General features: G+C 39.8%; 1 protein-coding gene across 1 annotated transcript in view; it reads left to right on the forward strand.

Annotated features, from left to right (window-relative positions):
* Positions 1-9519, forward strand: part of MEIKIN (meiotic kinetochore factor) — a 139441-nt gene extending 129922 nt beyond the window's left edge. Inside the window, exon 14 of the mRNA XM_014480811.2 lies at positions 9455-9519. Coding sequence (XP_014336297.1) covers positions 9455-9519 — 65 coding nt within the window. The remainder of the gene's footprint in view (positions 1-9454) is intronic.
* The last annotated feature ends 6097 nt before the right edge of the window (positions 9520-15616 follow it).

Genomic DNA, 15616 nt, shown 5'->3' on the forward strand with positions numbered 1-15616 from the left:
AGAAGATAAAGTATCAGGAATAGTGGACATGGTGTGTGGCTCACTTCCTCATATAACTTACTTTTGCCTTCAGGGCCTGCTTGAGCCCAGTCTCATAAACCTGTTTCTATTTGCTAACAGTGTGCTGCTCTTCACAGCCAACCTTATGGCTTGGTGCATCAGACAACACACAATTCATGGTGGGCAGCTCAGCTCTCATTGCAACTTGGTGGTCCATGGTTAAGGGTTTGATCTCTACTAAGACTCAGTAGCAGAGCATAAGGTATTTCTCAAAAAGAGAGTGATTACCCACGGAGGATGGCAGCACTCTGTTGAAAAATCCTTAGGGCCTGTACTGTGATTATTCATCTGCAAGCCCCAAACAGCTTCTCTTTTCGCCACTGCCACTTCAAGCACCATTTGATCTGCTGGACCATTATGGCACAAGCAGTACAGTAGCCTGGACCTTTTGCAGACTCTTCTCTTTGTTCTGAGACCCCCTCAAAACCAGCAACTTTTTAGGTCACTCAGTAAGTGGGCTGGAGTTGTACACACAAATGAGGGATATGTTGACTCCAAAATCTAAAATGGCCCTCTACGTATTGTGTCTGGTTTTTGGTTGTTGGAGGGTCCAGATGCAACAATTTATCCTTTACCTTGTAAGGCAGATGTCTCATACCACTGGATCCCTAGAAGTTTCACTGAAATGGAAAGAAACCCAGAAATTCCATTTCACTGGGCCCTAGAGACCCAGAGTTTCTATTCTGAGGAATATACCCACTGTCAGTTCAGTTCAGTTCAGTCGCTCAATTGTGTCTGACTCTCTGCGACCCCATGAATCGCAGCACGCCAGGCCTCCCTGTCCATCACCAACTCCCAGAGTTCACTCAGACTCATGTCCATCGAGTCAGGGATGCCATCCAGCCATCTCATCCTCTGTCATCCCCTTCTCCTCCTGCCCCCAATCCCTCCCAGCATCAGAGTCTTTTCCAATGAGTCAACTCTTCGCATGAGGTAGCCAAAGTACTGGAGTTTCAGCTTTAGCATCATTCCTTCCAAAGAAATCCTGGGGCTGATCTCCTTCAGGATGGACTGGTTGGATCTCCTTGCAGTCCAAGGGACTCTGAAGAGTCTTCTCCAACGCCACAGTTCAAAAGCATCAACTGTAGTGTGCACATATATTCCTCATAAGAAATATACTAGAATGTTCATAGCAGCACTATTGGTAACAGCTTCAAACCAGAAACTCTTTGAATATGCCCATCAACAGTAGAATGGATAAACTGTGATATAGTCACTGATTAAAGTGCTATACAGTACTGAGAATCAACAGTATACAGTTACTTGCAAGAGTATTGATGAGTCCCACACAAGAAGCCAAACACAATAGAGTACATTTAATATCACTTATATTTAGTAGTACAAAACTAGGCAAAACTAAACTATGATGGAAATCACTATGGTGGATGTCCTTGTTGGGAAGCTGGTATTAACTGGAAAGAGTTATAAGAGGGAATTCTAGGGTCCTGGTAGTGTTCCATTTCATTATCCCAATGGTAGTTACATGGATGTGTTAAGTTTCTGAAGGCCCAAGAAGCTGTATAGTACTTTTCTGTGTGTATGTAAATTGATAAAAATTGATAAATTAGTATCAGTAAATTGATAAAAATAAACTCTTAACTTGATCTTTTGGCGGTCATAATAATTCATCAGGTAATGTCATAATTCTGGGTTTAATTATGCAACAAACCAAAACTAAATTGTGTTTAGGAGGTTCTTTCTAGTGTTAAGACCAAATTTTTTAGTTTAATTCAGAGAGTCCCACTGATGCATATTGAACCAGTTGTGCCACCTCCTGGCTTCTTTCTAGGCTCTCATCGCATACAGCAGCCTCCATATTTAAGTAATTCCCTTTCAACCTCTGGGCACTTGTCTCTGTCTTTCCTTTCGTAAAAATAGCAAAGCCCCAAGCTAACTGTGAGCATGTTATTTTAAACATGCAGCAGCCTATTTTTAGTCCTGGCATTTAACAGTTTAGCTAGTTTGGCAGTAATCTAATCAGGGACAGAGCAAAGCTCACTTTTGATGGTCTAGGACCCCTGTTCAGTATGCTGCTTGTTCATTTATAACTGGTATTTTGCGATTAAAGAAAAAATTGGTGAAAGTAAACCACGAGTCCAAAAGAGATATGGTTGACGAGATGGTGTGGGTAAGCAGAGATCTGAGAATGGTTATAGACAGACAGATAGAAGAGGCCTTATAAAACATCCAGTCCAAGGTTTCTCATTGTGTGGTCCTCTGACTACCTGTACCAGAATCACTGTAGATCTGATAAATTACAATCTCTAGAGAGATGGCATAAGTATCTACAATTTGATGAGCTTTCTATGTGATCCCAATAAGCACTAAAATTTGAGAACCATACGATAATCTAGTTTGTTTTACTCATTTTGCATACAACAAAAACGACCTGGCTATATTGATCAGTAACTTGTCCAAGGTCACACAGGTAGTTACTGGCAGAATCAGAACTAGAACTTAGCTTTCCTGGTTCTTGCTAAGTTTGACTGTTGTTGTTTAGCAGCTAAGTTATGTCTGATTCTTTGTGACCCCATGGACTGCAGTACACCAGGCTTCCCTGTCTTTCATTATCTCCCTGAGTTTGCTCAAACTCATGTCCATTGAGTCATTGATTCCATCCAATCATCTCATCCTCTGTCACCCCCTTCTCCTCCTGCCCTCAGTCTTTCCTAGCATCAGAGTCTTTTCCAATGCGATTGCTCTTTGCATCATGGGCCAGAGTGTTGGAGCTTCAGCTTCTGCATCAGTCCTTCCAGTGAGTATTCAGGGTTGATTTCCTTTAGGATTGACTGGTTTGATCTTTTTGCTGTGCAAAGGACTCTCAAGAGTTCTCCAGCACCACAATTTGAAAGCATTAATTCTTCAGTGCTCAGCCTTCTTTATGGCCTAACTCTCACATCCATTCATGACTACTGGGAAAACCATAGCTTTGACTATATGGACCTTTGTTGGCAAAGTGATGTCTGTGCTTTTTAATTTGCTGTATAGTTTGTCATAGCTTTTCTTCCAAGGAGCAAGCATCTTTTAATTTCATGGCTGCAGTCACCATTTGCAGTGATTTCGGGGCCCAAGAAAATAAAATCTGTCACTGTTTTCACTTTTCCCCCATCTATTTGCCATGAATGTTGAGTTTTAAGCCAGATTTTTCACTCTCCTCTTTCACCCTCATCCAGAGGCTCTTTAGTTCCTCTTCACTGTCTACCTTTAGTGTAGTATCATCTGCATATCTGAGATTATTGATATTTGACTGGGTAGCTGTCATATAGAGAATGTAAGAGTAGATAGGGCTCTGAGTTTCTCAGCTCATCCAGACAGAGCAGTCTTGCTTCTCTTTGCTTTACACATTGGATTTCTATATTTTATTTAAACAGAGACTTAAAATTTTTTTAAAACCAATAAGAAGAACCAGCCAATCATTGCTTTATACTGTTACAGTTACAGCAATGGAGGTCTGTTATTGGTACTTTAATTCAGCCAACAAGCATGCATTAGGCATTGTATTATTAGTTAGGGATATGAATACAGCTTTTGTCCTCCAGGGCTTACGGATTCATCATGAGGTAGACTTCACAGTCTTCTAAGGTGATAAGTTAGAAGTGGAGCAAAGCATCCTAGGAGCCCAGGAGAGGATGATTTTAACTTTGAAGTGTCAGGGAAGACTTCCAAGGTAACAGTACCTTTTGGAAAATCCAACAAAACCTGTAGCTATCCTTAGATTTTGAGATTTTTATTTTCTTCAGAGAAGCTGATAAATGATATGTTAAAAATTTATATCTTAAGCTAGTATAATAACAGCTTTTACCTGGATATATATCTTAAGTGAGAGTTTGAATTTTTAGATAATAGCAGGCAGAAGGCAATGGCACCCCACTCCAGCACTCTTGCCTGGAAAATCCCATGGACAGAGGAGCCTGGTAGGCTGCAGTCCATGTGGTCGCTAAGAGTCAGACACGACTGAGTGACTTCCCTTTCACTCTTCACTTTCACGCATTGGAGAAGGAAATGGCAACCCACTCCAGTGTTCTTGCCTAGAGAATCCCAGGGACGGGGGATCCTGGTGGGCTTCCGTCTATGGGGTCGCACAGAGTCGAACACGACTGAAGTGACTTAGCAGAATTGACTTAGCAGCAGCAGCAGCAGAGATGATATGCTGTAGGTGATGTCAGGGGGAAATATAGAGCATGGCCCTGGATGTATATATGAAGGCCAAGGAGGGGTGGAGGAGACTACATAGTTGGATGGGCTGGTTGCCACTTGGAAAGTTTAAGTTGTATGGAGAGGATGACTGTGGCCCAGTTTCCAAAGTGATCGACAAGTGAGCAAACTGTATCTGAGGTCAGTGAAGATAACAATAAGGAAGAGTAGAGGGTAGAATTCTTGCCTGGAGAATCCCAGGGACAGTGGAGCCTGGTGGGCTGCCATCTATGGGGTCGTACAGAGTCGGACACGACTGGAGCAACTTAGCAGTAGCAGCAGTAGAGGATAGAATAGCCAGTACTTCCCAAACTTTAGTTTACTTGTGACTTGCTTGAGGATCTTATTAAAAATGGAGATTTATGATTCTCTTGCTCTGGAATGGAGCCCAAGATTCTACATTTCTAATCAACTCCTAGATGACATTGAAGTTACTGGTCCATGGACCACTAAAGATACAGGTCTCTGGTGCTCAAACAGCTGTACATCAAACTTTTCTGGATATTTGAGTCCCTTGTTCAGAGGTTCTGTCCTATTTGGTATGGAGTATAGCCTGGATATCAGGATTTTTAAAAGCTCAAATAACTAAGGTGTAGCAGAGTTTGAAAACCATTGATATAGGCTGATTAGGCCAGGCATAAGGTGTATCATAGAATGAATGTGACAATGGAAATACATAAAGTTGACTCCACCTGTTATTATCATCTAAACATTCAAATTCTCACTAAAGATATATATCCAGATAAAAGTTATTATTCTATTAGCTTAAGATATGAATTTATAACATAATATTTATCATTTTTTCTGAAAAAGAAAATAAAAATCTCAAAATCTAAGGAGAGCTATAGGTTTTGTTTGACTTTCCAAAAGGTACAAGATATTGGGAGGAAGAAAGTCCTCAGAATCCTGTATTGGAAAGAACCTGGGTTCAGCTACAACAGGTCAGTAGGAGAATGGAAGCAGGGATAGCCTGGAAAAGGAGATTCTGACTAGCTGGTGGCTGTGGAGGACTGGGATGGGAACCACAACTGGATGGATTCCACCAGGTTACCAGGCTGGAGTTAGCAGCCTATGATGGCCACTGACAGCTGTCTTTGCTGGGCTTTCTGTTGGAATGTCAGACAGGTCTCTTTGTGCCTCCAAAGAGAAGAGAAGTATCCTCAGTATGTCCAGGAGGGAGTGAGCCAGCTTTCCCTTTTTCTTTCTTTCTTTTTTTAAGGACCTCTAGATTTGTTTCCTAAGGATTGATGGATTGAAACTAGAGTTGCTTGGACATCAAGTGTTCTCTCTCCTAGGGACTGGTTATTAATAACTATTGGACACATGCTTGTGATGTATATGAAATAATCTATTGTTAATTTTTTCTCCAGATATTATAATAAAAACAAGTGGAAGGATGTAGCAGGTGTGGCTGAATTTTCACTACTTTGAAGACTTGGATGTGAAGTCAAAGTCCGTGAAGCACAATATCTGCTTGAAATTATATAAAATTAAAAAATCAAAATTCTCTAATTATTTGTGCTATATCCTGATGTTGAAATTTTACTGAGAGTCTTATAAATTACTTTTAATAAGCTGAGAAGGAATCATTCTTCTATCTGTTTCTTATATATATATATATATTTGTATTGTAAAATAACAAACAGCTTATATTAGAAGACTGTACACTAAATAGATGACTTCAGCTATTTATAAAGATGCAATACCAGGATACCAGGTAACTTTGTTTGATGGTTTTTTTCCCAAGTTTATCCTTTGTATGGATTAACAGTAGTAAAATTGTTGATGCTTATATTACAAGCTATTTTTAACAGAACTTAATTGAAACCACATGAGTGAGAGACCTAATTCCAGGTCTGACCGAAAGAAACTCTATACTCAAGGTTTGCTGAAGCAGGAATTGTGTAATACTTTCAATCAATCAGATACTAAGTATTTAATATATTACCTCATCCCAAACAACCTTCTTTAGCTAGTGCTATCTATCTGTAGGACTTTTTTTGAGGGGTAATATATCTTGGAAATGACTTTCCTAAAAAGCAGCAATCCTATTGTCAGTGAACACAGTATAGTGTATAACTGGTGGTGAGGTTTTAATTCTGATGGTTTTACTAATGTTATTAGACATAAAATTAAATGAGGCAAAATTTCAGAGCTGCTTCAGTATGAAGGAAAATTCTAAAATTGAAGAATTAACTGAGGTTACATAACCCATATAGTACTCATTTTAAAATAGGAGTCTCATGAAGATATTCTTGTAAATAATTTCACAAGGCCTTAAGCCATTAACAAAACTTACTTGTGATTTTGGTTTTATATTCTAATTTGGAGGTAAAATACAGGAAAGCTGTTAGGAAATATAGAAGAGATCATTAATGATGGAGGTTAGAACCAAATTTAGACTTGATTTCTCAATCAGTACTCAACTAAGTCAGCAACTCTTGTGGTCGTTTTAAAAAGCAGAAATGTGATAAGCAGCGGGGGAATATGAAATTAAATAGAAGGCTTATTCCCTGCCTTCAAGGAGTTTATAATCCAAGGGATAGGGGTGAGAATGAGAACAAAGTATTTGATAGTTTCTAAACAGGTGGTAGGTTCTTGTGAGAAAAAAATGATACCTGATTCTTAGACTGGTCCTAATGGGGCTGGAGGAAATAAACATTTGATAGTTTCATATTGCTGATAAGAAAAATATAAAGATAAAGACTTGGCCAGGCTGATGTGATTTAGAAAGTGAGATAACCAGCAAATGAAGGTAGGACTATGTGAATCCACTATTTTTATTAGCTGGAGCACAGGGAAAGGTGGGAGGGAGGAAAGAGTTGCAATTGAAGTTCAAGGCTTACTAGTAAAGGACATAACTTTAGTTATGATTAAGAGGAAGGAAAGTAGAATAACCGGACTTGGTATCTGCCAGACGTGATAAGTTCCAGGAAGATTCCTGTTGGCAAATCCTAGAAGGTTATACCTGTAACTCTGCATTGGTGGGTAGGCGCCAGACATCTTTCAGTGAACCTCCCTGGAAGACCATCAGAAAAGGAGTTCATTTCTTTCTGGGGAGAGTGTCTCCATAGTTTTCATCATATTTTCAAAGTGGTCTATGTTTTTTAAAAGGTTAACAGTGGGACTGGACCACTTTATTTTAGCATACAACTAATTACATTTCATTTCTAAGCACTTAAAATTATATTTTCAAGTTCATGAAAAGAAAAAACAAACCCTCATGTCACAAGTACCCAGAAAATTCAGTTAAAAATTCATGAAAGGCCAAGCAGTCATGATGCCATTTCCATTTAAAAAATTTAAAGTTTTGTTCACCTTTCCAAGGTTTGTTCAGTTATGAATAGCTTCTTTATCTCATATTGTGCACACATGCTTATATGAAGGGTGTGATACCTAGACTTTCCAGATAGAAGTTATCTTCAGTCTCCTGCTCTACTGTAGCTTTCTAACCTTCATTTTAACATACTGGATCATCTTATATTTTAAATGCTCCCTTGATTCTATACATTCTTCTACCTATGTAATAATTCCTTACCTGTTTATATCCATGTTTCCTGAAAAGAGTCCTTTCTGCTTTTTCACTGATTCCCTTCACTGCTCAGTCCTTTCTCCTCTTCCTTCCCCTACCCTCAACACACATAAAGTCTGGTTTCACCTTGGGCCCTTCACTGACACTGGTCCCCTCAAGGCTACCAGCACTCCTTTGATGTTAATCTAAGGAGTATTTCTCAGTTCTCATCTTACCCAGCCCCTCCTAGCTAATGATGTTGTAGACTATTACTCTCCTCTTGAAATCCTACAGTAAGGAATGACTTCTCTGAAACATTACTCTCCAGGCTTTCATCTCATTTCTTACCTCATCCCATCTTTGATCTCTTTCTCTTCTATTTTTCCTTACTTTCCTTTGTCCTGTCTTTAAATTTTGTTGTTTCTTTGAGTTATAATCTAGGACTTCTTTTTTTTTCCCTCTTAATTTATCTGTTGCTCTGCACTGGGATCTCTGGTTGTGATCTGTGAACTATTACTTGCAGCATGTGGGATCTAGTTCCCTGGCCAGGGACTGAACCCAGGCCCCCTGTATTGGGAGTGCAGAATCTTAGCCACTGAACCACCAGGGAAGTCCCATATTCTAGGGCTTCTTATATTACACTGTCTCTCTTGGTGATGTCATCTATCACTGCCATTGGTTATTATCTCTGTTCTGCTGCTGCTAAGTTGCTTCAGTCGTGTCCGACTCTGTGCGACCCCATAGACGGCAGCCCACCAGGCCCCGCCGTCCCTGGGGTTCTCCAGGCAAGAACACTGGAGTGGGTTGCCATTTCCTTCTCCAATGCATGAAAGTGAAAAGTGAAAGGGAAGTCGCTCAGTCATGTCCGACTCTTAGCGACCCCATGGACTGCAGCCTACCAGGCTCCTCCATCCATGGGATTTTCCAGGCAAGAGTACTGGAGTGGGGTGCCATTGCCTTCTCCCTTATCTCTGTTCAGTTGACCCCAAATCGTTGTCAGTAACTGCCATGGATATTGGTAGTGAATATGTGTGGTGACTGGCCCTGCCTGTGTCCCCCAGAAGTTTATTGTCTTTCCTTGTGTTCCCACAGCATCTTGTACTTGCCTGCACCATACTAATCACAATGTACTGTAATTGCCTTTCAAATTCTACACTTTATCTCTTCGACTATAAGATTCTTGCATGTAGAAACTACATCTTGTTCACCACTGTATTTCTGTTCCCTTCTGACTTCACTTCACTTCACTACCTCCCTTATAATTGGATTTTGAGTTTCCAAGTCACATGATTTAGGTGGGATTGATCCCAACTTTAGTTCTAGAGGTGGGCCTTTAATGGTTTAAATCGATTACATGGCCCACCTAACTCAGGCACAGTGATTGGTTCAGGATTAGGGGCAAGGCCTAAAATGATGTATTGGGTTAAATCTCAGTGCTTTTTCTGAGAATACTGGATACAGCCTTTTTATTATGCTATTCCTCTCAGGAGAGCTGCTGGCAGCCATCTTGTGTCCACAAATGGAGGCAGTGTCTGGGAATGGAGTTCACACAGAGGAATTAGGACTGGGATAGAGAAGCTAGATTCTTGATGTTATTGTTGAGTCTTTGCATACAGCTGTGCCTGAACTGTTCTGTACTTTAGCTCCAGTTATGCTAGCTAATCAGTTTTTTTTTTTTTTTTTGCTTAGGCCAGTTTAGTTTGGGTTTTCTATCATGTGCAACACAGAACATCCTGACTGATGGACTCACATGAGACATTTCTAGAGTTCTAAGTCTCTGTAGCCAACTGCTTACTTGTCATCACCACAGGGATTCCCATGGTATCTCATACTCAACATATCCCAAATTGAATTTATATCGCCTTGAAGCAGTTATGTCTTCTATCATCTGTTTCAGTGTTGGATAGCTTCATCTATCCAAGTTACCTAGCCAGAAAGTTGCTATCACCCTTTTCCTCTTACTTTCTCACAGGCAGGCAATCATGAAGTCCTGTTGAAGTCCTAAAAGTCCTCAGTATTTTCCATATTCCTCCATTCCTATGGCTGTTCTCTGAGTTCATGCCAGTATTTTCTTGCCTGGCTTAGAATAAAAGCCTCTTCACTCATTTCTCAGTCATTATTGTTGTACCCTATAGTCAGTTTTTCACAATGCATCTAGAGAGAACTGTCTAAAATGCTCAGCTGATCATGTTGTTTTCTGCTTAAAATCCCTTGCTAGCTCCCCATGTCCTCTAGATAAAGTCTTTTAAATGATTTTTACATAGTTTTATTAATCCAGTTCAATTTTACCATTAGATTGTATTGTAGGTCACTGGATTTTTAAATTCTCTCTTGCCTCCAAGCCCTGAATGTGTTGCTCCATCTGCCTGGAACACACTTTCTATGCCCACATCTTCTTTTTTTTAGCATATTCCATTTTAATTTTTAATCCAGATTTATTTCCCCTTTCAGAAAACTCCCCTTAATTCCTCCAAAAGGTTACTTGTTTTTCCTTATTTTCATCCTGTACTTGCCCATATCATAGCATTTACTATAACATCATGTAATTGCCTGTCAACTTCTGTTTCCTTTTGTATACTTCCAGTAGAATTCAATGTGAAGATTTCAAGCCAATTTTATGTTGAAGATAAAAGTTTGATTCCTTAAAAGCACTTATCACAATCTGTAATAACTTGTTTACTTGCTGGTTTCTTAAGGGTGAGGGCTGTAACTGTCTTGTACATTATTGCATCCTTAGCACCTGGAACTAAGCAGGTGTTTGATTTCATCATCTTTATTAGATTCTTTCTCTTAGCATATGAAATTCTCTAATATCTTCCATCTCAAAAAAAAAATAATTCCCTCCTTCCATCTCCTCTCAATCCCCATTTTTCCTGTTCCTTATCTCAGCGAAGCAGAGTAGTTGTCTATATTTGCTTTATTACTCCCTCCCTACTCTTTCTTTTTTGAGTTCCCTCCATTCTGGCTTTTGCTCTGCTTTCTATTGAAACTGTTCTTGTCAAGATGTGTATGTTGAAAAATCTAACGGACACTTAAACTTTCAGTAACATTCAACACAGTTGATGTCTTCTTCCTTTTTGGGGTTATTTTCTTCTTTTGTCTTACTACTACTCATCCTTCTTTGTTGAGTCTTTCTAGTGAAGACTTGTAAGTGGTGTCCTCTCTGAATATTAGTGCTGGACTGTCTACTATACATACATATTCTTTCTAGGAAAACTCACTCATTCTGTTATTTTAAATTCTGTGTATGAGCTGATGTCTAGCAAATTTTTCTTCAGTCCTGCCTTCTCCTCATTTATTCTACTCAGAATCTCCAGGTGGATAGCTAGTGGTCATTCAAACTTAATATATCCAAACTTACTATGCTACATTTTCCTCTTTAAACCTATAATTTCACTCATCTTTGTATCAGGAAATTACTTCCAGTTGGTTGCTCAAGGCAAAAACCTAGGAGTCAATCTTTAGTTTTTCTTTTACTTCTACTATAAATCCTATTAGTTCTGTCTTAAAATAGTTAGCTAACATCAACTCTTGCCTAAAATACATGGTCTACCCCTATATAGTTTCTCTCTTACCATTCTTATTCTTTTATACTCCTTTCTCCACAGAGCAACCAGAGTAATCTTCTAAAATCATAAATTCTATCATGTCCCTTTCCTGTTTTTAAATTCCTACAATAGTTTACATCACACTTGATCCAATCTCTTTTGCATGATTTACAAGGTTCTACATAATCTGGCTCCATGTCGCCATTTAAACCATATCTCAAACATCTTCCCCCTCCCAGAGTATATTCAGCTGTTTTAGCCCCTCCCCGCTTTTTTTTTCTTCAGACAGGAGAAACCCCTTCCTGTCTCAGAGTGTTTGTATTTTTCATCTCTCTTATATAATGTTATTTACCATCATGTTTCCATGGCTTGTCCCTTTTCATTCTTTAGACCTCAGTTCAAATCCCACATCTTTGGAGAGGACTTTCCTGACCACCGTATCTAAATTTGGCTCCCTCCAGTTGTATACTATTAACTCTTTCTTTCCTAACTTTTACCACTACTTGCAAACATTTTGTTTACTTCGCATCTTCCCACTAAGAATTAAGTTCCTGAAAGTAGGAATAGACAGCCAGAACATCGAATTGACACCTTTGAGGGACTGAAGAAATATTTGTTAAATAATGTTTGTTTTCTGTTGCCTCAAACAACTGCCATTCCCGTATTATACAGCAGTAAATCATTGGTTGGCTTAAGAGTTTTTAAAACTGAGGTACTCTGAGTCCATCTAAGTGTCATTCAGGAAGTTTTACTTGATCATCTTGATTTGACTATCTTGTCCTGAGATGTTATCAATGAAAATCTAATTTGTTTCAGAAGAATTCAGCACAATTGAGGTTGTGCTTATTAGCATGGTGGTTAAAGGAGCAAGATTCCTGTTTTATTGCCACCTTTTGCTGTCTGATAACTCGAAAATGGCTGTAGGGAGGAGTATGCCTCTTTTCTATGTTACTGGAATCAGGTGGACAGAGACCCAAAGGCCTTTGGGGTTTGCACAGAGGCTAAATTTTCTACTCCTGAGTGAAAGTGTAGGCCTTATGTCTAACTTTCTAACCGAACAGCTCCACATTTATATGTTATTAATGAATAATTATTTTATTTTATTTCTCACACTTCCTTCTTGCCCCTAAATATAAAGAGGCTACTTTAAGACACCTCAATTTCTCTGTGAAAAGAGGTCATGTTGAGTAAAAGGAGAAAAAAATATAATCTACACTGTCACTGAACTTGAAACTATTTTCAGTTTAATCTACATAATTAGGTATAGTTACATGTCCTCTTTTATGGCAAACTTGTATCATTTCAGTGCCCTCTAAGTCTATAATTTGAATATTACACTATAACATAAAGGAAATGTGATGAATGATAGCAAGTATTGGGTTGGCCAAAAAGTTCCTTCAGTTTTAAAATAAAAATAAAGGATACTTTATCATTTTTACTAAGTACTTTATTGTACAATGAATTCAATGTTTTATTCCAGTACCTTCTGCCATTTTTCAGGCACCTTCATAACTTCATCTTCCCCAAACTTTTTATCTTTTTGAGCAAAGAACTGTTATAGGTGCCTTTTACAGTCTTCAGGAATTGAAATTTCTCCCCTTAATTAGTTAGTTCAGTCGCTCAGTCATGTCCGACTCTTTGCGACCCCATGAACCGCAGCACGCCAGGCCTCCCAGTCCATCACCAACTGCCAGGGTCTATCCAAACCCATGTCAATTGAGTTGGTGATGCCATACAACCATCTCATCCTCTGTTGTCCCCTTCTCCTCCTGCCTTCAATCTTTCCCAGCATCAGGGTCTTTTCCAATGAGTCAGCTCTTCGCATGAGGTTGACAAAGTATTGGAGTTTCAGCCTCAGCATCAGTCCTTCCAATGAACACCCACTGATCTCCTTTAGGATGGACTGGTTGAATCTCCAAGGGACTCTCAAGAGTTTCCTCCAACACCACAGTTCAAAAGCAGCAATTCTTCCGGGCTCAGCTTTCTTTATAGTCCAACTCTCACATCCATACATGACTACTGGAAAAACCATAGCCTTGACTAGACGGACCTTTGTTGACAAAGTAATGTCTCTGCTTTTTAATATGCTGTCTATCCTGGAATGTGAAGTGAAGTGGGCCTTAGAAAGCATCACTATGAACAAAGCTAGTGAAGGTGATGGAATTCCAGTTGAGCTATTTCAAACCCTGAAAGATGATGCTGTGAAAGTGCTGCACTCAATATGCCAGCAAATTTGGAAAACTCAGCAGTGGTCACATCACTGGAAAAGGTCAGTTTTCATTCCAATCCCAAAGAAAGGCAATGCCAAAGAATGCTCAAACTACCCCACAATTGCACTCATCTCACACACTAGTAAAGTAATGCTCAAAATTCTCCATCCAGGCTTCAGCAATACATGAACCAGGAAATTCCTGATGTTCAAGCTGGTTTTAGAAAAGGCAGAGGAACCAGAGATCAAATTGCCAACATCCGCTGGATCATGGAAAAAGCAAGAGAGTTCCAGAAAAACATCTATTTCTGCTTTACTGACTATGCCAAAGCCTTTGACTGTGTGGATCACAATAAACTGTGGAAAATTCTGAAGGAGATGGGAATACCAGACCACCTGACCTGCTTCTTGAGAAACCTGTATGCAGGTCAGGAAGCAACAGTTAGAACTGGACATGGAACAACAGACTGGTTCCAAATAGGAAAAGGAGTACGTCAAGGCTGTATATTGTCACCCTGTTTATTTAACTTATATGCAGAATACATCATGAGAAACCCTGGCTGGAAGAAGCACAAGCTGGAATCAAGATGGCCGGGAGAAATATCAATAACCTCAGATATGCAGATGACACCACCCTTGTGGCAGAAAGTGAAGAGGAACTAAAGAGCCTCTTGATGAAAGTGAAAGAGGAGAATGAAAATGTTGGCTTAAAGCTCAACATTCAGAAAACTAAGATCATGGCATCCGGTCCCATCACTTCAGGGGAAGTAGATAGGGAAACAGTGTCAGACTTTATTTGGGCTCCAAAATCACTGCAGATGGTGATTGCAGCTATGAAATTAAAAGACACTTACTCCTTGGAAGGAAAGTTATGACCAACCTAGATAGCATATTCAAAAGCAGAGACATTACTTTGCCAACAAAGGTTCATCTAGTCAAGGCTATGGTTTTTCCTGTGGTCACGTATGGATGAGAGTTGGACTCTGAAGAAAGCTGAGCACCGAAGAATTGATGCTTTTGAACTGTGGTATTGGAGAAGACTGTTGAGAGTCCCTTGGACTGCAAGGAGATCCAACCAGTCCATTCTAAAGGAGATCAATCCTGGGTGTTCATTGGAAAGACTGATGCTGAAGCTGAAACTCTAATACTTGGCCACCTCATGTGAAGAGTTGACTCATTGGAAAAGACCCTGATGCTGGGAGGGATTGGGGGCAGGAGGAGAAGGGGACGACAGAGGATTAGATGGCTGGATGGCATCACTGACTTGATAGATGTGAGTTTGAGTGAACTCTGGGAGTTGGTGATGGACAGGGGGGCCTGGAGTGCTGCTATTCATGGGGTCACCGAGAGTTGGACACAACTGAGTGATTGAACTGAACTGCACTGAGGTTGGTCATAACTTTCCTTCCAAAGAGTAAGCGTCTTTTTATTTCATGGCTTCAGTCACCATCTGCAGTGATTTTGGAGCCCCCAAAAATAAAGTCTGACACTGTTTCCCCATCTATTTCCCATGAAGTGATGGGACCAGATGACATGATCTTTGTTTTCTGAATGCTGAGCTTTAAGCCAACTTTTTCACTCTGCTCTCTTACTTTCATCTTGAGGCTCTTTAGTTCTTCTTCACTTTCTGCCATAAGGGTGGTATCATCTGCATATCTGAGGTTATTGATATTTCTCCCGGCAATCTTGATTCCAGCTTGTGCTTCCTCCAGCCCAGTGTTTCTCATGATGTACTCTGCATATAAGTTAAATAAACAGGGTGACAATATACAGCCTTGACGTACTCCTTTTCCTATTTGGAACCAGTCTGTTGTTCCATGTCCAGTTCTAACTGTTGCTTCCTGACCTGCATACAGGTTTCTCAAGAAGCAGGTCAGGTGGTCTGGTATTCCCATCTCCTTCAGAATTTTCCACAGTTTATTGTGATCCACACAGTCAAAGGCTTTGGCATAGTCAGTAAAGCAGAAATAGATGTTTTTCTGGAACTCTCTTGCTTTTTCCATGATCCAGCGGATGTTGGCAATTTGATCTCTGGTTCCTCTGCCTTTTCTAAAACCAGCTTGAACATCAGGAATTTCCTGGTTCATGTATTGC

The sequence above is a fragment of the Bos mutus genome, chromosome 7, assembly GCF_027580195.1.
Source record: "Bos mutus isolate GX-2022 chromosome 7, NWIPB_WYAK_1.1, whole genome shotgun sequence".
In the NCBI taxonomy this organism is placed as follows: Eukaryota; Metazoa; Chordata; class Mammalia; order Artiodactyla; family Bovidae; genus Bos; species Bos mutus.